Raw genomic sequence first — 26838 nt, forward strand, 5'->3', positions numbered from 1 at the left:
AGTTGATATTCAAATCTATGTGGGAGAAAAGCTTAGGGCAGAGCTTCTCAAATGCATGTGTGTTCTTGAATCATCTGGAGAATCTTACTCAGTAGGACTGGGGTGAGGCCTGAGATTCATTTTTCAGAAGATGAGGAGGATATCACAGTTGTCCCTGAAGCACATTTTGAGTAGCAAAGGTCTAGGGTGACATCCCCAGTAGCCATTTAGTGAGTAGCAACATTGGATTTGGAGACAGAACACCTAGGTGGAATGTATATACGGGTGTCAAGCGGAAATCATCATTCTATCACTGACTAGCTTTTTTATCCTGGCCAAATAGGCCATCCTTTCCGTACTCTTCTTAGAAAAAAGAGAAAGAGAGCATTAAGATGCCCACTTGATAGAGTGATGTTGTGAGGTTTTAACAGATGTGAAAAAATACCTGGCTCAGAACAGACTCCATAAATATCTATTCCCATTAGTAGACTGGTGCTCCCTATTTTCAAACAGGCTCCCCTCATTATGAAATATCACCTCTAGACAGCAATTCACCTGTAGCCAGTCAGATCTGATGACCTCACTGAGAAAACTGAGCTGAGCTGCATTTACTGTAATGAGTCACCCTCCAACAGACTATAAATCATGTCAACCTAATTTGATTTTCCCTCCAAAGGCATGACTCTTGCCCATAACTAAACTTTGGTCTGATTTCTTATTGTAAATCAGAATCAGTCCTTATTTATGTAATGGAGCACTAGACTTTGCTAATTCAAAGATCTCTTCCAATGTTGCTGCATTGGAACAATGCATATGCAGCAACATAACTTTTCAACAGAGTCCAAGTAAGAGTGCACAGTTCTTTGGACAGCCTTAGGAATGCCAAGTCTACTTCCTGCTACCTCAAAGGCATTGGGTAAGTTATTTAATCTTTTCCACTTCCTGTTTTTCTCAACATTAACATGAAAAGGATACCTATTTTATAGGGTTGTTGTGAAAATTAAAGGTCTTGACATAAAGGAGACATCTATTAAATGCCCTCTCTCCTAAGATTCACATCAGTCTACCAGGGAAATTTAGGCTTCTTGCAAAATAAGGGTAGCTTCTTCTATCTTCTCCTCTGAGCATGCATGCATTCATGTGTGAGTGTTTCTATTCAGAGGTTCTTGGTTTCAAGTCATAAAAGTGGTTGCTATAGAGACTTTTGAATACAACTGACTAGTGTAGATATAATATTAGCAGCAAGTCTCTAAGGAGTGAGGCCAACTCAAAACTCAAGTCACAGACTTCTGTTAAAATTCGCATCTATTTTTGTCTACTCTTGATCATCTCTATATTGCTCATCAGAACATAAGTAATAATAACCCAGCCAGCATGGCTCAGTGGTTGAGCATTGAGCTATGAAGCAGGAGGTCACGGTTCAATTCCCAGTCAGGGCACATGCCTGAGTCGTGGTGTTGATCTCCAGTAGGGGGAGTGCAGGAGGCAGCCAATCAATGATTCTCATAATTGATGTTCTCCTCTCTCTCTCTCTCTCTCTTTTTCTCTCTCTCTCTCTCCCCCCCCACTTTCTCTCTAAATTAAATAAAAATATTTTTTAAATAAGTAATAATATATAACATATACTAAGCCCTACCTATGCCAGGTGCCATACTACTAAAGCCTTTATAGACTGCAAAAGCCAGCATTTATGCACTTCAGACTTTCTGGGCCTCACCTCTTATTACATCTTCCCCTCCAGGCCCAGCCTGTCTGGGCTCTAAGTGGCTTCAGCCTGGAGAAACTCAATAAAGCCTTACCTCCTGCCATGCCACATAACTCTCAGCTCCCACCACAGGCTCTCTGCTGATGTCAAGGCTTGGAAAGTCCCAGAATCCTGCTTGGCACTCATGTATAGAAAGTCCAGAGTGTGGGGGGACTTCAAGCCTCATATACTAAATGTTTCTCCCCTTAGAAAGATGTCCTGAGATTAGTTTGTACAGCTTCACAGAGTACAGTCCCCACAGGATCAAGCCATGAGTCACACACTTAGTGGTGCCAACTTGATTATACTCATAATTACACTCCGTTCTCCCCTGCCTCACTCCCGTGTCCCTCACTCTTCCCTGGGATTGCACATCCTGTGCTTTTCGGGAAGTGCAGCTAAGAAGCATTATCTTTTAAAATATTCACTTTAACCTAATGAGGTATGTATTTTAATATCTTCCTTTTTATAGGGGAGAAAACCAAGGCTTACAAAGGCTAAGTAATTCACTCCATGCTCCCAACATCATAAGCCCAGCCAGGACTATCCATAATTTACCCGTATGAATGCTTAAAATCCCAAACCTTATGTTGAACCACAATGTCTCCCCTCTCCCCAAAGCCTTTCGCCATAGCAATTTATGTGTATAGTAAGTGTGTGAGATGCAGAGGAAATAAGATTGGAGAAGAGAGTTGAAAACACACATACTATTTGGAATTTCACATCCTTTTAGGTTCCTGCTCTTAGTATTAGTTACCAGTTCCCAGTTCTGCCATCAACTTCAACGCCAAGGTAAAAATATCCTAGTTAATGACTATCTCTCCACTTATCCCTCAGGCTGTCTATTCAGATAAATGCCCACTGCACCTGCGGGTTTGTGGCAAAGACCTGGGAAGGGAGAGGGGTCTGAAATAACTGAGTTAGACAGCTCCCGGCAGAGACCAGGCTGAGGATGGGGACGTTCAAGTTGCAGCTCATGAAAACGTGGCCCCTTCCTTCGTTGGTCTAAAATGAAGATTTGTGAAGGCGGGTCCTTTCAGAGCAATTAATCATTTCAACACATATTACCTATCACCAGGCAACTAAAGGCGCTCCTCATGTGGGTACGGTTAATATCACTAATCCATCTGACCTTCCTGCAAGGTAAAAATCTCTTCATTTTTATCCCCATTTGGCAGATTTTAATTAACTTCTCAAGGCCAACCAGTTAATCAGTGGGAACAGATGAAAAGTGGGACACCCGCCTCCCTGTGTGCTCAGCATCCCCAGCCGCCTTCCCATCGTCCTCTCCACCAAGCCTGGGGTGTGCAGGGAAGAAGAGTCTTTCTAGCCGGGAAGCACAGGGCGTGGAAATCCATCAGACTAACAGGGAGTCACGCTGCATGACCTGTTTCCTTCTGAGTCCAAATAAAATTGGATTCCTTTAGCTCTAATAGCCTTGGTGTTTTTTTTTTTTCTTTAAGATGGGAATACGTGTGCCACATTGTCAAAAACCCATGTAGGTTTAAAGATTTTTCTATCAAATTGAAAGCCTTTTCTGTCTTAGTAAAACAGTATTGATGTCATTGGTGTGGCCCAGAGTAAACAGACCCATAATATGTTCCCGATGCCAGATACAGGGGGAAGACGGGGCTCTTAATACAGCTAAGAGGCAAATAAATCAATTCTTAAAAGGCTAGCTAAGCCTGCCAAGCAGGCAGTTACAGGAACTGTCTCCGAGCTGCATTTGAGGTTCTACTGTAAGAGCACAGATTACAGTTTTTGTCTCAAAATAGATAGGAGGTTGAATGGTGCACACAGAGATGTCTGGGTATTTTGGGAGTCTGAGAACATTTAGTGCCCTCAGCACCAAGGCTTCTATTAAAGCTCTGTGAGGCAGGCAAATGGGCAATTACCTGGAGAAGCAATTCCAGGCTAATGGCATAGTGATCAAGGGGGACGGAGTATCAGTAGGCCGGGAAACAGTGCTGTTTTGTTTTTGTGGTGAGGGAGCCACATAGAATGTTATTGTGTGGGATTTAGTATGACTCTTGGCAGTAAACTGACAAGAAAGTACCCTTGTTTTATAAAACGTATAAGGTTAATAGCTTCGGGTGTCTCTAATATGAGGGGTGCTTTTAACAAGCTGCACATACATATCTGAGTTACCATCTCCTGTCCTTAGCAAAAACACCAACACAGGGGCATGCACACTCATGTGCATATCTCATTACGCTCTCTCTGCACGCCCAGTGTGTCAGGATTTGGAACATGATTTCCTGTCATTTTTTTCCTCCTCTCTGGTGAGCATTTAGTGCTTATGATAGTCTAGGTCCTAATAAGAGATTTATCCTGTTCATTTTCTCAGTCAGACTGATGCTAACAAAACCCATTCATCCTTCTCCTTTCTCTATCCCCACAAATTACATAGAAGTTTTATATATTTATATATGACTTGTTTCATCAAAATTAATTTCAGTGAAGGTTTTAGATACCACCATTTAGTATCTCTTAATGTTATATTGATAGAATCATTATAGGGGGGATCTAGTTAATAAGGAATAACCATAAAAGCCTGCAAGATAAAACAATATTTGCAAAATCCTTATCACAGTGCTTGGCACATAATAATTGGTCAATAAATGCTAGTTTCTGGCATCATCAACTCCAATCCAACTTTTGGTTGGTTAGGTGAATTCTGGAGTAAGTTTTTTTAAAAATATATTTTTATTGATTTCAGAGAAGAAGGGAGAGGGAGAGAGAGATAGAAACATCAATGATGAGAGAGAATCATTGATAGGCTGTCCCCTTCATTCCCCCCACTGGGGACTAAACCTGCAACCCAGGCATGTGCCCTTGACCAGAACCGAACCTGGGACCCCCTTCAGGCCATAGGCCAATGCTCTATCCACTGATCCAAACCAGCCAGGGCTGGAGTAAGTTTTAATTGAAAAATAAATTTAGAAGAGGCATCTTTTATCATAGATTTACTTCAGAAAGCAAAACCAATGGCCAGACTAATGTCATCTCTTAGACCTTCAATTCAATGAAAAGCTAAAAAATATGCTGCAAGATTACCATCATAATATCTTGTATAATTTCATTTGGATGGCCACTGTATTTCAATTTTTAAATAATTCTCATATTCAAATAATCATTACTCAAGATTTGGAGTAAATAAAAATAGAGTCCAATTAATTGAAACCATTAAAAAAAAAAAGTCTCTCTAAAGAACTAAAATCTCCTTTATGTAAAAAAAAGAAGCCTAGTTCTTTCTGGGCCCATTATGCCATCATTCTGGTTTCTCTTTTTCCATTTTGATAGAAATTTATATGATTCTTTTATTGGTCCACATAGGGGTCAGATCTTGGTCATCTGAACAAAAGTTTATTTAAATAAAGGCTCTTTAGGTCTTTGTTTAAGAAAATGCTTTCTTTTTGGAGAATTTTTTTCTTGGGGGTTGGGGAGGGGAGGAGAGCAAGAACTAGACAGAGCACAAAACACTGAAGCAAGAAAAGAATGGAAAACAAGTCACTTGCCTCTGGACTCCACACGGAGGAGCTGTCAGTGGCATAGGAGTCTTCAAGTCCCCGGTTATTAAAAGCCGCTTCCATCTCCAGGCTGCCCTCGGTGGACTGGCGACTGAGCCTGTGGACCACGCTGGTCTCTTGGGGAGATGCACCATGGTGCCTGGCACCCCCCACCTCACATAGGGACTGTGCATGGGCAGAGGTGGGCTCTTCTCCATCATAAGATAAATTCTCAGAATAAGGTAGTTGCCTTGCTCCATCCAAATCTAAATTTGCAATAAGGAAACTATTTCAAATATGTTATTATTTTACCCATTTTATCTAGAGAAAATGAGCAATTAGCAACTACACCAATCAAAACCTCAAAAACAAAACCCACAAAATAACACCTGCAGAAGCATAATTTCATTCATACAATGAATAAACTTGATCCATATAATAAAAAGACCATTGGTTCATTATGTGGGGTAAAGGTTAAATACTTTCTAATCATATGAGTGCAATAGATGTGTATTAGAAATCTATTAGGAGACTAAATTAAACACATAGGCCTTTTGTTGGAGCCAATGACCCCAAGACCTTGGGGTAGGTCTAGAAAGCAATAATATCTATCTACTATGGAGACCACATGGTCTCCTGGCTCTACCATTCTTTATCTTCTCTTCCACGTTCAACAATTACCCTCTGCTCAAAAGGCTTCAGTGGTTTTTTCAAGTAGGAAGTTCTTTTCTTGATCCATGCAAAGAACACTGGACTTGGATTCAGATATTCTGGATTTAAGAACTTGAATAATTTGAGCTGCCTGAACCTTTGTTTTCTTATCTATAAAATGATGATAGAAGTCATCAGAGAGACACATCAAATAATATCTGCCTGGTAGCCTCAAAGCCTTCCCAAAATATTAGCCTTGCTTACTTGTCTGGCCCATCCTGGCCTCATCCAACCCAGCAAACCTCATTTTCTACTACCTCCCAACTCTATCACCTGTGGCCTCACTGGCTCCTGAAAATGCTAGTTGGGTATTTCTGTTCAAAGAGGTGCTCAAGCCCTCACTCTTGTCCTTTCCTCCTGCCCATTGGAAGCCTCAGAAACTCAATCTTTCTTGGCTCCTTCAAACTCGCGGTTTTTCTCAGATCTACTTTTCTTCCTCCTGTCCTCTTCTCTCCTCTCTCTCTCTCTCTCTCTCTCTCTCTCTCTCTCTCTCTCTCTCTCTCAGTTCTTCCTTACTCTGTTCATCCCCTGTATCTCCTTTAATGTCTAGGTTACCCTCATATTGGGGGGGAAAAACTGACAGTTTCTTCCTAAGCTGTTGCCTTCACCCAGCCTTGCCTTCTACATCCAAAAGGTAGCCAAGGATGTCTCATCTCTTTGGCCTTCAGGCTCCCTAATAGCCCCCATCCCAGGATGAGAGCTATAGACAGTGGTCGGCAAACTGCAGCTTGTGAGCCCCTTGCGGCTCTTTGGCCCCTTTAGTGTGGCTCTTCCACAAAATACCATGGCCTGGGTGAGTCTATTTTAAAGAAGCGGCATTAGAAGAAGTTTAAGTTTAAAAAATTTGGCTCTCAAAAGAAATTTCAATCGTTGTACTATTGATATTTGGCTCTATTGACTAATGAGTTGGCCGACCACTGGAATAAGTGAGTGGATGACAAAGTATATATAAATTCAGCTCTTATATATACACAGTATGACATCATTTTTTTCCACTGTAAGTCAAAGTTTCAGCTATCATAGAACATACACTCCTTGAAAACACTAAGGCACATACATCTACTGCATCTACCAGTAGACTTCACTAAACCCTCAAATAACTTCAAAGGCTGGGCAGGTACCAAATACTTGTAGCAGCCAAGTGTCTAGCAATTTGGAGTGCTGGTGACAGTGTTTTACTAGACTCACTTATATTAAACATGCAAACTTAAAAATATAGTATTATCTTTGCAAACCATATGAAAACATTTTCAGGCAGACTTGGTCCTCAGTGCACAACCTTTGGACTTTTCAAAACCCTGGCAAGCCATTGAGAAGTTCCACTATCTGCCTTCCTATTCTTAAAAAAATTCAGTTCAGCCCCCTTGGGGACACTTTCACAGGACATCATAACATTTTTACATTCCGCACTTTCTGTTATTTGGCAAATATACATTTAAAAAGGCCACAGAAAATGACAAACAAAACAAAGACTATTGCATATGCAAAACCCTACAACATAAAGCAGAATTTTCTTCCAAGGCCCTAATTAGCACATCCATTTCTCATATACATGAACACTAAAATGTCCTATTAAACAGTGGGTCATCCATCAACATGTGCAGCACTCAGCAGGGTTTCAGCACAAAAATCTAACTTTGCCAAGAAATTACTCGCATTAAAATTGTCTCATGACTTCAACTCCTACAGTGATAATACCTAGATCAGCAATCAGAAAATTTTTGAAAGCTTGAAAAGCTTTTCATAACTGAAAAACATAAGAACTATATTAATGTAACAAACCATTTTCTTTGACAGACATTCCAGGATGAATTAGGCTAGCAAAGCTGGGGTGCAAGTCGAGTTGCAAGGAGCGAGAAAGGGAAAGGTGATTCACCATTACATAAAGCAGTCTTCCCAGACTTTAAATTAAAGAAGATCATGTCACCTTAAGCACGTATAGAAAAGTAATTGCCTGCTGTCAGAGAAATGTATCCTGGCTTTGTATAAATTATAGGGCATAATGATGTCACATCAACCATATAAATTTCAGCAGAGAAATTCTTGGATTTATTCAGTTCACATCCCACTTGGATGGAACGTAACCAATTACTTTCTTTTACACACCCAAACTCCTCTCTCCTACCACCACCCACATACAAATACATTTGCTTGCCATCTATGATAGTTATTGTTAGGTTTCACTGTGGCTAACATAGTCAATCGAACACTAAATTAGAACCTGTTGCTGTACGGGTACTTTGTAGACGGGATTAGAATCCTCAAGCAGTTGACTTTAAGTAAATGAGATTATCTTACATAATCAGTCCATTGAAAGGCCTTAAAGGGAGAATGGAGAAGTCCCTGGAGAAGAAATTTCACCTGTGAACTGCTTTGGTTCATACCTGAGAGTTTTAAGCCTAGCTTTCTCAGCAGCCATTCCTATGCATTTCAGAACTGTATGTATGATTCTAGTCCCAGCCAGCCCACCTTTCATGACTAAAGATCTGACACACAGCCTCTGATCCAGATCACTTAGCCCAAGGCCTCTTGGACATGAGCAGGAATGTAGTGACAATTAATGCAAAATAACACTAAGTCAGATACATGGGATAAGAGAGAACTTGGCTAGAATAAGAAGAGAGCATTGTCTTGGTTCTAAAATAACCTCACACTCAATCTAGAAGGAAGGATCTCATTTGAGCTGAAACATGAGACAACCTAATAGTAATTCGTTCAAGGTTCAGATTTTACTTGAATTTGGACCTTTAATTTTATCTGTCCAACATTTTGAATGTGCTTTTAAAGTAAGAATTGTCTGCAATTAAATGTGATTGTAGATACTCATGTTTAAGGTAAAGTGGGGCGGGGGGGGGGGACTAAATAAATAACAGACCAAAAAAATCCTCATGTATTTTTTTTCATATACACTTAATCTCATCATTATTCTTTATTACTGAAACAAATTCACAGGTCTTAAGATGAACAAAAATAAATAACAGGAAAAAATCATACAATTAAATTTAGCATGCAATTATTTATTCCTATGAAAATCCCTCTGATTTTCTTCAAAATCTACAGGTAATTCATTCACCATAGTGGACTTTTTCCTCTCCCCAGTAGAGAAAAATTTACCTTTTCTATCACCACCTGTCAAAAATTTTAGAATCACCAGTGACAACAAAAGTTGTTGCTAATTTCAGGAAGGGGAGAGGTTAGAGTGGTTGTCAGAACTCCCAGAACATCAGCCAATAAATAAATCAGAAACCAGACACTTGGCCTTCTGGGAAATGAGGCCATTAGCTTTAGAATTAAACAAGCTACTCCTCGGGAATAAACTGCTATTAACTTTCATTAGCTAACATGTGCCCTCTCAGTGGAGAGGGAGGAATGCTGTGATGTAACATGAGAGAGACAGAGAGAAAAGCAGGAGGGGTTATAAGGACACGATGGAGGGCAGCATTATGCTTTGGTTATATAAGGCATTTATTTCTTGGCTCACCTTGGGCTAAAAAGTATAGCAATTCAATATGTTATGTTGCCCATATCAATAAGTAAAATTACATAATGGACAGCAAATTATGATATTCCCGCTGAAAAATAGGGTTCTTTTTGTCCTTTCTCTTTTTTCTCTCTTTGTTCTTTTTCTGCCAGCCTCGTCCACAAGCCAAGTCAGAAATTTCCTCTTGATCTCCTCTCAATATTGGTCTTCCCCTTTTCTCTTTTCTTTTACTACCACTATGTATTGAAAAACCGGGGGAGAGCTACAACTTGGTTGGACTGGCCACAGGCCAAAAGGAAAGACAGAACGGATTAGAGAAGCCAGGTCGTTCAGACCAGGTCACTGTGGTGCACGGCATGACATGTTCTCTAGCTTTGTACCAATACACTTCGCAGCCTCTTCCCTTTCCCTGTGCCCTGTGCCTACACCAGGCTCTCGGCATAGGAGAGACAGAGATGCCTGACCTTCTCTGGGGAGAGCACTAAGGTGTATTGCCCTGTTGATTTGCAAGGTTATTTTGTGTAAGTGGAAGGACACTTAACAAGGCCTTTTATCCATCACAGGCTGTGCTTACCCTGCCCCCGAGTGTCCTTCCCTCCCTCCTATGGAAGGTAAACTTAGTATAAAGAAGCTAGAGGAAGGCATAAGACCTTGCACTTGCTTAGCTGGTCTCATGTGAAATGTGTGAATGTGTGTGTGTGGGGTGGGGGGAGACAGAAACTCTAAGGAATGAGGGAGAGAGTCCAGGGCAAGTGTGGTTTGAGAAAGATTATTCAATATTATTATGATACATATGTTTTTATTTGAAAAATAAAGCATTCCTATTGTCTTACTAATACAATCTATTAAAAGAAAGGCTTCAGCCGAAACCGGTTTGGCTCAGTGGTAGAGTGTCGGTCTTCGGACTGAAAGGTCCCGGGTTTGATTCCGGTGAGGGGCATGTACATTGGTTGTGGGCACATCCCCTGTGAGGGGTGTGCAGGAGGCGGCTGGTCAATGTTTCTCTCTCATCGACATTTCTGGCTCTCTCTCTCTCTCTCTCTCTCTCTCTCTCTCCCTTCCTCTCTGTAAAGAATCAATAAAATATATTTTTTTTAAAATAAAGAAAAGAAAAGAAAGGCTTCAAAACTCGTCTGAGGTTCCATAACTACCAGAAAATACGGTATGTGGAAAATAGACTCTACATTGCAAATGGTAGCAAAGGCACTGGGTTTCAATGTCAGCGGACAGTTATATATAAAGTATTTGAACTTATCAGAGGGAAACAAGATGTTTTAAAGCTTGATAAATACCACTCTGGTCATTAGTGCTCAACATGCACAAAACAGTAACTACAGGAAGGGAGGGATCCCACAAATCAGGGGTCCAGGCTTCGGCACTTCTGCTTCCCGTCTCCAGCTCCCTGCAGGATGCCTGCCTCCCACCCCCCACTCCCCACCCCCCACCCCACCCCCGACTCCCCAGCCACCACCCCAATCCCACTGCGAAGTATGGAGCAGCTCTTTCCCTGTGCCAGCTCCTGGCTCCTGTCCCTCTCTTGGCTTTCAGAGGCAAGTGCAGAGTTATGTGACTCAAAGATGTTCTTCCAGTTGGCCTAGATAGAGGAATGTTGGATGCAAAGAATACCTTCACAGGCAGACACCTGGGTTCTGTCCTCTTCCTTGGTAGAGAGCAGACGGCAGACTTTTGGTTTCTGCTCCAATCTTGTCTGCTTGCTTTTCTCAGACACTCTTGCCCGGAAACTCTGAGACCGGGACACAGAAATCTCAAATTGCTTGATCACCTCCTCATCAGTGTCAGAAGATGTGCACAGCGCGTCATCATCTCCAAAGCTGTTCACTGGGAGCAAACAAGAGCCATGAGTCTCCTGTAGGGCCCGCAAGAATACAGAGATAGACCATCACTGAGAAACAGAAGAGCATGGGCAATTGGTCTGGACCAGGCAGTCCCAAAATGACAGAAAGCAATTAAAGCATGGTTGGAACACACATGTGAGTTCATATGAATAAACAGGAAGAGACAGCTCATGGGGGGTAATTAGAAGTGCATGGTGAGAACCCAGGAGAAACCATGGGGACAGCCCTAATATACACAATGAGCCCTCTTGCTGAGCCGGCAGCCCTGCTGATTTGTTATGGTGCTGACATGTTCGTTCTCATTCTCATAACTGGGAAGAGGACATTTATCCGTCCACGTGCCTCATGTGCAGATCTAGTCACCATGGCAGAAAATATGCTCTTTGCTTCATCTCAGCTGTTAAAACCCAGAGCCAACTGAAATTTGCCAAAAGCTCCTGGTTTTGAAAAGAGATATTCATTGTGTGTGTGTGTGTGTGTGTGTGTGTGTGTGTGTGTGTGTGTGTGTTATTCTGTTTCTACTAGAAACGTTCTGATGCTTTTCTCAACACCAACAACCCAACCCAAATATCCTTTGAATTACTTATACTGCTTTCCCCAAATTCCCCACATCCTAGCACCCAGGTCCTCTCTCAGTTTTTCCAATATGCCCAGATCACATCTGCCTTAGGGTTCTTTGCCTGGAACCCTCCCTCCCCTGGCTCCTCTCACCATTCAGATGTCAGCTCCACTGTCAATCTACCCTAATCACTTTCCAGATCAGCCTGCCTTAAGTGGTTCATAGCACTTTTTATCTTTCTCTCTTCTCTTACATAACTTCCATGAAAATAAAGATATCACCTGTTTGTTAACCCATGTGTACCCATTATATAAAACAATACTTGTTGCATAGTGAGTGCTTAATAGACACTTGTTAAGTGTTGAATAAATTGGTGAACACCCAGTGCTTTATATTCCAACCCGAAGCACTCCCTATCGCCTACACACAGTTCCCTCTGCCTGGAACACTCCTCAGCCCCCATCCAGACTAGTCAAGAATCTAGCTCACAGTCAGGTCTCAGCATTGACATCAGTTCTAGAAAGCCCTTCCTGACCCCTTAAGTCATGTTCAAGTCTCCTTCCATGTGCTAGAAAGTCTCTCTCTGCACTGCCCTCACAGTGCTCCCTCCAGAGTGTGGCAGAATTTCTTTGTAATTGCCAACCATTCCACCTAACCTGTGCACATCATGGGGGTAAGAGCTCATCAGACTGCCCAGCTCTGCTTCCCACCAGGCCCGCTCTCTGTGCCAGGCACATGGCAGACTACTCTGCAAATATTTTCTGAATGTGACTTGGAAATAATAAATAATGAGAAATTATTTTTTGAAATTTTCCTCCTTCCACCCAAAAGTCACATGATGATTCTGGGAAGAATGTGGCTGCTAACTCACAGATGGCTCCTGAAGATCACTTCTGAATCAGAAGCTAAGACATTAAAAAGCCATATTTTAAATGAGAGAAAATACTTTAAAACACCAGTCTGGTCAAAGCATTCATTTTCTGGCTCATGTAAGAGTTGATATTTTTGAGGTTCTTTGGGAGACTAGTAATAGTAACAAGCACTTTCTGAATATGTTTTATGTGCCAGGAACTGTCCTGAGTTCCTTACACATGTTATCACATTTAACCCACACAAAAATCTCTATTATTGTTCCTATTTTCCAAGTAAGGAAATTGAGGCAGGGAGAAGTCTATAACTGGCTAAGATAACACTGCCAATAAATGATAGAATCAAGACTTGAATCAAGCAGCTTGCCTCTCAAGGCCATGCTGGAGAACCAGAGAGAGGTGGTGGAAGTAATCCTTATTCTGCATACTCACACTAACTAGCTGAATCCCTGTCACCAAGTCCCTCTGGCCCTGCTTCCTCCTTTGTGAGTTATTCCTAACATCTGGATCACTTCCCAGGTCTTTTCTTGATCTAAATTCTCCGACTCCCAATTTCCTGCCCACAGGCATTAAAATTTTATCTATTTCTCTTTCTCTTTCTCTCTCTCTCTCTCTCTCTCTCTCTCTCTCTCTCTCTCTCTCTCTCTCTCTCTCTCTTTGAGCAGCTAATCCAAGAACACGGAGCACATTGTTGTCAGCTCACTCAATTCTATCAGCTGTATACCAGTGCCATGGGAGGACCTGAGAAGCTAAGTGTCAGAAGAGACTAGATTTTTCATTCATACTCCAATGCATCAAAAAAAAAAAAAAAAAAAAAAAAAAAAAAAACATCACAATGAGCTGCCTGCTCATGTCTCAACATGCGGGGCACTGGACTCTGGAATGGGGTGAACCATCACATATGGGAGACATCCAGAGACATAGTGGGGCAAAATTAAACTCCACCTTTAGAGTGTAAGACCAGCTATGCACCTAAGAGGAAGACAGAGGGATATAAGCACAGGAGTGGTGGATGGATTAGACATCTGTTTGTATTAGACATCTCTTTTCAACTCTGAGATTCCATTCTACTTGCATTGCTAGGTAGGCATTTTTAAAATTTAACTGGTCATAGTCATCAATTTCAAATTGAGTGAGTTAGCTCGTGGATTATTTCCCCACATACAAAATCAGTAATTAGAATTCATTAATGTATCAGTATATAGTTATACAGTTCTTGGCATTTTGTTTTGTTTTTCCAGTAAGTCACTGATCACCCACAGAGCAAGATTCACCTCACTGATACAATAATCATGATAGTAATTATAACATTTCCCACTTACTAAACACATTCTATATGTGAGGCACCTTTCTTGGAATTTTGTGTATATTATCCCATTTAATCATCATAGCAACACCAGGAAGTAGAGATTATTCTTATTCCTATTGTAGAGATGGGAAACAGGCACAGAGAAGTTCAGTAACTTGCCCAAGGCAACACAGTTAAGTAGCAAAGCTGAGGCTTAAACACAGAACCTGTTCTTAGCCACTGTGCATATCACCAGACATCATTGCATCAGGACGCTTCATTCATATCTAGCTTACTTTTCAGGGGAAGTTGAGAGAACTCTGACACTCCTACCCTGAAATCTGCCAGGAGGTTGCCTCCTTTATGAGAAGAAAAGAGCAGTAGGAAGAATGGTTAGTCCATGTGGGAGCAAATGCTTACAGACAGGCTGCAGTATAACCAGCTATTGCTCCTTATGGGATTATAAATACACTTGCCATGCTATTCTTAGTCTTACTCCCTAAGGGTGTCAGGGAATTCTCTGCCTAAATAGCAAAACCACCCATCCTTCCTGGAAACCACTGAGCAGCAAAATAAGTCAAGGGTGGAACTATTACGACAATAAAAATCAGTCCAATTTATAGCACCATGTGCCAATCATTGTCCCAAAACTTTGCATATGTTAGTCTATTTACTCCTCACAATAATCCTTAATGAAATAGGTACTTTACTATCCCCATGGATGGGGAAAGTGAGGTTAGCAATTTGCCACAATAATAACAGTTAATAAATAGTGGAACCAATATTCAAACCCAGGCTGTCTTGCTCCAAATACAATGTTATAAATTATCAAATAATCTCCCTTTAACCATCCGGTGTCTCAAGGAAACAACATCTTAAATCCTGGTCAACATCTACATAACTGTGTTTTGTCACTAAGACAAAAATCACATAGGTTGGACTGGAGAGAATTTTCATAAGCAGTGCTTATGAAAATTCTCTCCAGTCCAACCTATGTGATTCCAAGGAGGCAACATGGTCTGCCCACAGCTATATCATGCCTGGACCAAATATGGGTCTCCCGTGTCCCACATCAACGAGTTTGCTACATTATCTTCCAAGCTCTCTTGCCAATGGGCTATTTTTTTCACACTAAAATCTTTACTTGTCTTTACAAATTATTCCAGTGATTATGGGGGTTGGAGAATGGGTGGAGGTGGAAGAGGGTATAGAGGGAATAAATGTTGATGGGGAAAAAAATTGCATTCAAAATAAAAATAAACAAATAAAATATAAAGAAAGATCCCAACTACTTACCTTGTAATGAATCTATGTCGACAACTAAATAATGAATCTGGATTTCACTCAACAGAAATCTTTGATAATCACAAAGTCTCATCTAAGTTGTGGCTCTTAACTGATATGTAACGGCATATCAAATACCAAGTTCAAACCCCTTTCAAGCTAAGTAACCCAGGAAACGGTGCAGTAGGGATTTGTATTAAAATCTTCACTGCTTCATCTATTAATAATTAGCTTGCTAAAATAAACAGGAAAAAGTCACACAATTACCATGGCTGTAGATACATCTTGAAGTTACCCTTGTTTTTTTCCTCAATCACAGAATGGAGAGAGATCTTAGCTACCACCTACACATCAGACTCTTCTGCATTCTCTCTTATGCACAGCCACTTAGCCTCATCCCTTTGTTCACACACTACTAAGGTGCTACTGTGGGCTTCTTGCTCTGGCAGGAAGCTCATTACTTTGACACAAAGAGAAAGCTATCTATAGACCCATAGATATCATCCTACTTCGATGAAGTTATATTGTCCCTCTAACTTCAATAATTTATTTCTATTATAAATAGATAGTAGCAGAGAAAATGTTATCTCCTTCTTGCACATTTAAGAGGGGAAGGTTGGGCCCTGTCAAGTTAAAACAAGAGTGGTTAAGAATGTGGAATCTGGAGTCAAGCTGAGTTTGAATCTTCTTTTTGCTATTTTGAGGCCTAAGCAAGTGGTCTGCCCACAGCTATACCATGACAGAACCAAATGAGATAAACCACATAAAGGCACTTAGCATGCCCAGCTTATGGTATGTTAACTATTTTAATTATGTCCCATCATGGCAGTGCCCTGTGTAGAAACCCTTTTATGATGCCTCGGAGTTACATGCAAAGGAAAGAATGTGCCTGTTCTTGCAATGTTTGGCTTAAAGACTCATCATAAGAGATGTTGTTGGAGAAGGGTAGAAGAAACAAGAATGGGAAAGGAAAGGTTAAGTTGATTATGTGGGTGGTATGGCCTTTCTTGCCTCACCACCCTTTTCCCCAAGTATGGAGATGGAGCGCTCTGTAAGAGCTGACAATTCTGTTGCTCTGTAAGATCTGGCAATACTCTATAGATGTGGGCAGTGCCCAACACCTGCTCCTTTTGTTGTTTCCTTTAAGACAACAAAACCACCAACTGGTAAAGCAAGGAGATTATTTCTTAAGCCTGTCTGCCACTATTTTACAGATGGAGAAAGAATTTCTAAATGATCAGTACAGCTCCAAGATTATTAATTCCTTCCCACCCACATAGAAGCAACTAGATGGAAGGAAGAAATACTCATATCCTATAGATGGGAAGTAGAGATAGGTGGGGGTGGGTTGTACTTGGTGGTGCCATCCTGGGGCGCTACTTTTAGCTACAATTATAGGAAAGAAAATCCCTTATATAGACTATCTGGCAAATACCCACAGCAAACGTCTGCCCATGGTGGCTGCATAAGGATAAAAATAATAAAACGCTGGTTAAAGTGAAAAAGCAGAAGAAAGGTCAAAAATAACAACTGCACATTTCAGATCCTTAAAAAAAAGGCCACCACAATTCAGCCATTCTTAGATTCAGGCAAAATATGCAAATATATTTATAAATCAGCCAGCCTTGATTTTTTTTTTTCAAACTATGCTCTATGGAAGTCCAGGGTTCCTCAAAGAAGCTTCAATGCCACTGAAAGGGATGGCTGTGCTGAGCAGTCTGCACTATGAGCCATCTACCCAATCAGGGCTATTTCACTTTAATATGGTTTATTGTAAGATTCTCTTGGGAAATAGGAAAAAATAGGAATCCTGACACTGAAAATGTTTGATGTAACCCAACTCCCTCATGCTATACAACAAAACCTAAGGTGACACTGACTACTTAAGAGACTTATTTTAGTCAAATAGCTAGTTAGTGACAGAGGAAAAAAAACATCTGGTTCTCCTATGCACACCTGTTTTGTCACCCTACACCTTGTATGAAAGGTTTTGATAACTCTACTTCATATATAAACAAAGAGATGGCACATGTAATGATAACTATGAGTGAGTCAAATAGAAAAGCTTTTATAAAAATTAGTGACATACAGATCACTATGCAAGAGAAAAATAAGTTATAATCTTGAGGAGTCCAGTTCTAATAGCAGATCAAGTGATTTGAATTAAACTATTATTACTATGAATAATAATAAATTCAAACAAAAAATTGTAAACCAACTATTTGAAGACATGGAGAATGAGCAAGGGCAGGTAGACATTGGAGGAAATCCAATTTTTGAAAGAAGAAAACTTCACTGGGTGGGATACATGGTCCCATTGTTTTTCTGCTATAAGTACTCCTAAGTCAATGAGACAGGGCACCTAGGACTCCGACAGAAATCTGAAGCCTATTGACTTGAGTGTACAGAATTCAGGGCAGCTAGAACAGCTGGAAATAGACAGAGAAACCCCAGAAAGGAGGGAACCAAAGACAGAGGAATCTAAACATACACATCAACTTATCTCAAACACTTGGCTCAAACCTGAACTATGAATGCATGGAGGGGTAATATAAGAAACCCAGAAAAGTCACAGCTTCAGGACTAAACATTTGAGCAGACAGCTTAGCTGTATCCTTCCTCGAGGGAGACCAATTTAGAAACTTGAAGCTGGCCAAGTTAAAGGGGCTTGGTCAACACTCCAGGTTTTCCATTAAAACTCTGGAAAAGTAATCTTAGAAGTAAGACTAAAAGTAAAAGTTAAATGAGCCTATACTATAATAACAAAGTATAAAATCAAAAGGAACCAAACAGCAAATAAATTTGGGACTAAAACAAAAAGTAACATTCTTTATAGGAAGATGAAAGAATCCAAAGACTTTATAACATTTCATCCTTAATGTCTATTGCATAATCAAAAATTACTAGACATACAAAGAAATAAGAAAAACGTAAAGAAACAAGAAAAATGTGAATCAGCAAGAAAAGAAGCAGTCAACTGAAACTAGCCCAAAGATGACTCAGATGTTGAACAAAGAAGACAAAGTCTTTAAAGCATCTACTGTAAATATGCTCAAAGAATCAAATGGAAAAGTGATACTAATAAATATACAGAAGGATAATCTCATAAGAAAATAGCAACAATAAAATAGAACTAAGTAGATATCTATACTTGAAAATAAAATCTCTAAAATAAAAAGAAATTCTGAACTGGTTTTATAGTAGATTAGAGATGGCAATAAACTTTGAGAGAACTCAATAGAAAGAAACCCACTGAAGAACATAAATCTGGAAAAAATAAACAAAGCCTCAGTGAACACTGATGGTATATCAAGTTGTCTAAAATATGTGTAATTGGAAATACAAAACAAAAAAAAGTGAAACAAAATATTTTTAAAATAATGGCTGAGCATCTCCCAAATTTGCGGGGGAAAAAAACAATTCATATACAAATTCAAAATTTGTGGCAACCTAGTAAGAAAGCTCAACAGCTAAGCACATCATAGTCATCTAGCTGAAAATTAAAGATAAAACAAGATGTTTGAAAGTGGGAAGAGAAAAAATTTAAAAATGAAGAACAAAAATACAAATGAAAACTGACTTCTCTCGGAAAAATGAAAGCCAGAAATTACACTTAAGTGCTGAAATTAAAAAAAAAAAATAGCATTAAATTCTATAGCCAGAGAAACTATTCTTGAAAAGGAAATGTAAAATCAACACATTTCTATGTAAATTTATGGAAAATTCTTTTTTAAATATATTTTTTGTTGATTTTTTACAGAGAGGAAGGAAGAGATAGAGAGCTAGAAACATTGATGAGAGAGAAAAATTGATCAGCTGCCTCCTGCACACCCCCTACTGGGGATGTGCCCGCAACCAAGGTACATGCCCTTCACTGGAAACAAACATCAAAATGACATACCTAAACACAATAATATTTACACATTAAATGCAAATAAAATAAATATCTTATTTGAAAGCAGACATTTTCAGGCAATAAAAATGCATGACCCAACTATATGATGACTATAATAAAGTCTCTTTGCATATAAATACATAACAGATTAAAAGTAAAAGGATTTAAAAAAAGATATGCTATGCAAACTGCAAGCATAAGGAAGCTGGTGCAGTAATATTAACATTAAAGTAAACTCTAAGATAAGAATTTAACCAGAGATAAAGAAAGATAGTTTATTTAGCACAATATCCATCCATACTGTCTCAAATAATGAGATTTCATTATTTTTTATGGCTGAGTAATATTGCATTGTATATATGTACCACCACTTCTTTATCCACTCATTGATTGATAGGCACGTGGGTTGCTTCTACATCTTGGCTATTGTAAATAACCCTGAAATAAGCATCGGGGTATATATCTTCTTTCAAATTAGTGTTTTGGGTTTCTTTGTATATACTCTCAGAAAAGAGAATTGCTGGGTCATAAGGCAGCTCCATTTTTAATTTTTGGAGCAAACTCCATACTGTTTTCCAGAATGGTTGCATCAATCTGCATTTCCAACAATAGTGCACAAGGGTTCCAACTGATAGTTACAAAATAGTCCTGGGGGTGAAATGTACAGCAGGTGTGTAGTTCTGACTATAAAACTTTCAACTATAAAACTCCTAGGGGAAAAACACAGGAGAAATTTTTGCAACCTTAAGATATGCAAGAGCATGAACCATAAAGGCATCACTGATAAATTAGACTCCATCAACATTTAAAACTTTTGCTCTTTGAAAAATCATTTAAAAATGAAAAGCCAAGCCACATATGTCAGATGAAGGTCTTGTACCCAGAATATAAAAAGACCTTCACAATTCAATAATAGCTCCATACAAACAACCCAATAAAAATTTTCAAACCAACACTTTACAAACGAATATGTGCAAATGGCCTATAAGCAAATGAAAAGATGTTTAACATCAGGGTAATACAAATTAAAACCAATGATATACTAATAAAGTTTTTTAAGTGACCATATCAAAGGCAATGAAGTAAAGCATCAAAAATTCTTGTACACTCCTGGTGGAAATGTAAAAATGGTAAAACAATTTTAATATAGTTTCTTAAAAATCCAAGCATACATTTAACCATGTAACCTAGCCACTCCATTGCTATATATTTCCCCAAAGGGGAAAAAAAAAAAAAAGCACATGTCCACACAAAAATTTTTACACAAATGTTCATAGAAGCTTATATTTGTAGTAGCCAAAATCTGAAAGTAACCCAAAAGTACATCAACAGTAACACAAAGGTGAATAAATAAACAAATTGTGATATATAGATATAATGGAAGATTAGTCAGCAATCAAGAGGAATCAACTATTTATATCTGCAGCAATATGGATAAATCTTAAGTGCGCTGAGTGGTTAAAAAAAAGTCATAAAAGACTACACTGGTAAAAAAAAAAAAAAAAAAAAAAAAAAAAAAAAAAAAAAAAAGAAATAGTACCCATTATATGATTCCATTTATATAATATTCTAGAAAATTTTAAATAATATATCGTGATAAATAACAGACCAGTAGTTGTCTTGGGGGGAGAGGAAGCTACTGAGAAAGAAGAATGAATGACCATGGCATGAGGAAACCTTTGGAGTGACATAAATGTTTGTTTTCTTAATTCTGGTGGTAGCTTCACATGTATAATAATAAGTCAAACTCATCAAATTACACACATGTATTTTACTGTATTTCAATTGTACCTCAATAAAGCTTTTTAAAAGTGGTTGAAGTAGAGTTATATCCCATGGTAGCCTTATGTCTCCCTGCTGCAAGGCATGAGGACCTCCCCTATTGACTGAAATGTTCCCAGTTTCACTGAGACTGGTTTGGCTCAGTGGATAGAGCATCAGCCTGTGGACTGAAAGGTCCCAGGTTTGATTCTGGTCAAAGGCATATACCTTGGTTGTGGGCACATCCCCAGTGGTGGTTGTGCAGGAGGCAGCTGATAGATGTTTCTCTCTCATCAAAATTTCTAGCTCTCTATCCCTCTCCCTTTCTCTCTGTAAAAAAATCAATAAAATATATTTTTTTTTAAAAAGAAAAAAATATGTTCCCAGTCTTGAGCCATTTCTGTGCAATTGAGAAGGCTCCAGGCCAGTGAGGTCTAGAACTTGTCCTCCTGCTTTAGCCCCAGCAAAGATGTCTCAGGGCCAGAGTGCCCGCAAAGCAGAGCATCTCTCTGATCCCCACTCTGTATAACTGGGAATTCTTCTGGTTTTCTGATTTACAGTCTGGGTTTCTAGATAAGGCTTGAAATGTTACCCTTATTTAGCTCTTGTCTAACCTCTGTATGTATCTAGTTATTGGACCCTATTGCCAACAGCCAACAGTTACTAACTAACGTCAAACCTAGATGACCTGAAGACAGACAATGCTGCCACAACTCCACTGATGCCATACTCAGCTCACCTTATTTACCACAGAGAAGAAAGTGTTTGCCTAGATCAGCCCCAGTTTTCCTTGCATCTCTGTACAGGAATTTGTATTACTAGTTATTAACCACTTAAAGCAGGGGTGGGCCTTTTTTCTGCCAAGGGCTATTTGGATATTTATAACATCATTCACAAGCCATACAAAATTATCAATGTAAAAATTAGCCTGCTTTATTTGGTCAAATATCTAATTAACTCTCCCTTAATGCCTTGGCAGGGCCAGACCAAATGCTTTTGCGGGCCTTATAAGGCCCGTGGCCAGCTATTCCCTACCCCTGACTAAGGGATCAGCCCTGTATCCAGGGCTACTTTAGTCTCTTTAAGACTTATTTCTCTTCCCCACCAGGCCAAACTCATCCAAGATATGAGAAGAAGCATTGTGAAAACATTCAAGGGTAGGGTGATTGGCTGATTGTAGAGCTATTCTGAACAGACCTGTATTTGCACTCACAGGGCTCTCATTCTCACTATTTGAACTCTTGAGTACAAATGTTTTCTGGTGGTCTTAGACAATCACTCTAAGCCAATGGTCAGCAAAGCCACATGCGGCTCTTTAGCCCCTTGAGTGTGGCTCTTCCACAAAATACCATGGCCTAGGTGAGTTTATTTTGAGGAAGTGGCATTAGAAGAAGTTTAAGTTTAAAAAATTTGACTCTTAAAAGAAATTTCAATCGTTGTACTGTTGATATTTGTCTCTGTTGACTAATGAGTTTGCCAACCACTGCCCTAAGCTGTTTCATCACTGCATCAGGGCTGACCTGGACAAAAGCAAATGCAAAACTGTCAACTTCCCTGTTGCTTTCAAGCTCTGCTCTCTAATTTGTATGCCTCCTACTAGGGAATTTCTTGATGGGGCCCAAGTGTTGTGTTGTTTTCCTACAATGGTGGCATTTACATACAAATTAATGGCCAACACTGTAATTTTCTCTGCTGAGAGCTGAGGTGACTGGATAATTAAATTTCTGCACATGCAGAGAAAACATAAAACCAGCATGGTTGTTCTTGCTTTTTTCTCCCCAACCCCCAATAGCTCTCCATCACTCCAAAGAATTCTTATAAGCAAATGTGAATCAACATTTTATTTTACAAATGTTCTGATTAGGGAGACAAAAAAACAAAAACAAAATCCCATTGCCATGGATACTAAAATGCAAGACATGGGATGTGTAACCAAGGCGGAGAAAGATAATGAACAGATCTTGTGATTTGCAGGTATTGTTTCTGAATTTCTAGTTGTTTACTTTATCCCCTCATCTTCCCATCCTGTGCTGCAAATGATCCTCAAGTCAGTTTCCAAGGTGTTGTCTTATCTTGCAATAGACCTCAGACAATGTACAGAGACAATTTCTATAAGACAGTTTCAAGTCTCCTCAGCACCAAATCTAGGGTAAATACAAGTATATCCAAATATATCATGACAATTGAAAAGAAACAGACTAAAACACTGACTTAGTTAAGTAACAGCTCTTTCAGAAAAAAGCCATTACCCCCCCCCCCCCAAAAAAAAAACAGTCATGCATGCATATGTCAGATATTCAGGGTGATATGCACACATTAAAATATCAATCCCCAGTGATGCCCTGAAAATCATAAAAAATAATGGAAAATTTTCTAAAAATTCAATTTTACCCATAGTTTGTATACCTCAAGTGTCTGTTATTGTACATGCTGACAAGCAAAAGCAGGTAATAAAGCAAATGAGTACTAACAAAGAACTTGCTAATCATGCTTCCTTTTTCAGCTTGTTTTGTTGCAAACATGCATACTCACAGCTGTGACTGTTATATGGCTTACATAATCTAGTCACATTTTCCATTGGAAAAATGATTCCTGATTCAAGATGAAAATAAGTGCATTAAAATTTCATGGGGTGCCACAAAAAAGCACCTCAATTTTCAGGCATTGAACCACTTGAACAAGCCAGGCACCACTGAATTAGAAATGTTGCCCTGGGTATAATAACATCCCTGTTCCATCCATAATCTTAGCCATCATGCAGAGTTTAGCTTCTATTATTTCTCTTACTCACATTTTCTAAATGGGTTTGTGTAGATACAACTCTTCTAACATCTTTAAGTAATCTGCATTTTTAATCCATTCCTCTCTAGTCTGTCCCCTTAATGTCTAATATACTATCCTATATAATAAAATCCTAATATGCAAATAGACCAAATGACAGGTCGCTATGATGTGCACTGACCACTAGGGGGCAGACGCTCAATACAGGAGCTGCCCTGTGGTAGTCAGTGTGCTTCCACAAGGGAAGCACCACTCAGCCAGAAGCTGTGCTCTCAGCTGGCAAGTGCAGCGGCAGTGGCAGGAGCCTCTCCCACCTCTGCTGTAGGTGGGCAGTAAGGAGCAAGGGGTCCTGGAATGTGAGAGCCCCAGACTGCGAGAGGGATCAGGCCTTAGCCATCAGGCAGTCATCCACCCCTAAGGGGTCTCAGACTGCGAGAGGGCACAGGCTGGGCAGAGGGGACTCCCCCGCCCCCGCCCCTGCCCAGTGTACAAATTTCGTGCACCAGGCCCCCAGTTAGGTAATAATGCTTCAATAATAAACAAACAAACTTAAAATTAGCACAGTGATATATTCATCAGGGTTCTCCAGAGTAACAGAATCAATAAGAGTATATATATATTAACTAGCATATTACCTTATATATATAAGGTAATATGCTAGTTAAACTGAATGTCCTTCCAGATGAAGCCAGAGTTGCGAGGGAAGCCTGGGTCCCAGGTCCCAAGTGCCAGAGGGAAACTGGTGCTGGCAACTGGGGAAAGGAAGGCCTACTCTTGCACGAATTTTAGGCATCGGGTCTCTAAGATACATATATATATTCACATAACTGTGGAGGCTGGAAATCCCCAAAATCTGCAGTTGGCAAGCTAGAGACTAAAGAGGCCACAGTGTAGCTCCAGCTTCACTAAAGGTCTGAGGACCAGGAGAGCTAATGCTGTAAGTTCTAGTCGGAGGGCAGCAGAAGGTTGATGCCCCAGCTTAAGCAGACGGGCAGGTAAAGTTCCTTCCCCCTTACTCAGTTTTTTCCTTCTATTCAGGCCTTCGATTGCTTGGGTGAGGTCCACCCACATTAGAAAGGGCAATCTGACTTACTCAGTCTATTGATTCAAATTTCATTCACAAGCACTCTTCCAGACACATCAAGAATGATATATCACCAACGATCATGGCACCAAGTGGCCCAGTCAGATTGACATGTGAAATTGACGATAAAAAATAGCAAATATAAGCTAAATACAAAGCAGAAAGAATACCAATAAGATGCAGACCACATAAGGTTTTAATCCCAGCTCGGACACTTTCCAACTGGGCGATCTTGGGTGATCACTAAGCCTGTTTGTTCATATCTCAAAATTAGACCAGCTTTTGGCTCCAGTATGGAAGCTTGGACCATATATATTGGTACAAACGCATAGAAATACTGATGAAATTAGAACCTGGTGTTAGTCCAAAGGGTAACCAACCCATAGGCTTATATCTAGGATATTTGTAGTCCTGGGTTCATACAAGCCTGGCTGGATTCGGGACCCTGGCATAGGGCTCCTACTCTTTAATAAGGGCTGCCCTTTTTTTTTTGAAAAGGGGGCTAGTAAAATTTCATCTAACATGTTGGACCTAGGGAAGTGGCAGAAGAGTGTGCTATCTGTTGGGGATGTAAATGAAGGGGAGAAATCCTATGAGAAATTAAAACATCAAGTCTTTACTTTTCACAGAGATATAATATCAGCACAGAACAGACATCTAAAGGCAATGACTTAATCAAATAAATGGTTAAGCACCTATGGAATCCAGGAGATCCAACAGAAGCAAAGGGCAAAACTTGTCTATAACAACACCTATAACCCAAGATACACAGGATTATACCCCTCACTAAGCACAAAAATGGCCCCTTCTGAAGATAAGCTCACTACACACACACACACACACACAGAATATAATATACAAGAGGGATTAAGTTACCATGAAGTGGGATAAAACAATCTAAGAATACACAATAATTTCAAGCATATAAGAAAGATTTACAAAAATACATAATAACTATGTGTTAGGCCACAGAGGAAGCTTCAAAAATGCAATTAGACCACATTGTAATTTCAAGACAGTTAGAAATAAAACAAAAGACTTTTTAAAAATTATAAAAATGCTTTTGATGACCAGAAACCACATTTTTAAATAATTGATGGGCCAAAGAAGAAACCATAATTGGAATGATAAAATATTTATAACTGAAAAATAATGACCACATCGCATATCATATACTTGTAGACCTAAAGGAAATTCAAGGATTGGTTTAAGATATATATTAGAAATAAAGAAAAAAGATTAAAAAATAAATATGATAACTGATTAGCTCAAGATGTTATCAATCAATAGCTTAAAGCAAAATATAAGGAAGAAATAGAAAAAAAGTAAAACAGATATTAATAAAAATATTTTAATGTATTTCTATTGATTTCAGAAAGATGGGGAGAGGCAGAGAGAGAGAGAAACACCAATGATGAGAATCATTGACCAGCTGCCTCCTGCACACCCCCTACTGGGGACTGAGCCCATAACCTGGGCATGTACCCTTGATCAGAATGGAACCTGGGGCCCTTCAGTCTGCAGGCCAATTCTCTATCCATGGAGCCAACCAGCTGGGGCAACAAAAATCTTAATATAAAGAAAACACTAAAAACTAGAGAGGATAAAAACCAACTTTTAAAGATAAACCATGACAAGATTGACTAAGACAAACAATATATTTACAAAAATAGTGAACATTTAAAAACCACAAGAGAGAGGAAAAAAAGTTTAAATAATTTTAAAACATATACCATAAAAGCCACTAAAAAAATAAGATATAGAAAAAATGTAAAACTTATCACATCAAGATGTTTTTATATTATTCTTTCCAACTTTGAAAGATAGGAACTGTTCTTATATACAAGCTATTTGTAGAGGGCCACCTGAGAAGGTGCATAGACATCCTTTAAATTGTCAGCTGAGCCTGAGGCACTGGCAGAGCCTGCGTCCAGGTTACACACACACACACACACACACACACACACACACACACACATCAAGAGGGGTGGGGGATGTTATTCAGTTTCTGACTTACCTTTGTCCAGGTGTCAGCAG

General features: G+C 39.5%; 1 protein-coding gene across 1 annotated transcript in view; it reads right to left on the reverse strand.

Annotated features, from left to right (window-relative positions):
- The window catches only part of SYT16 (synaptotagmin 16), a 211386-nt gene that overhangs the window by 20329 nt on the left and 164219 nt on the right, over positions 1-26838 (reverse strand). Inside the window, exons 3-4 of the mRNA XM_084883158.1 lie at positions 11051-11263; positions 5242-5498 (exon numbers count right to left, since the gene is read on the reverse strand). Of these exons, the coding sequence (XP_084739284.1) occupies positions 5242-5498; positions 11051-11263 (470 nt within the window). The remainder of the gene's footprint in view (positions 1-5241; positions 5499-11050; positions 11264-26838) is intronic.

This window comes from Pipistrellus hanaki (assembly GCF_964339955.1).
Source record: "Pipistrellus hanaki genome assembly, chromosome: 1".
Classification (NCBI taxonomy): domain Eukaryota; kingdom Metazoa; phylum Chordata; class Mammalia; order Chiroptera; family Vespertilionidae; genus Pipistrellus; species Pipistrellus hanaki.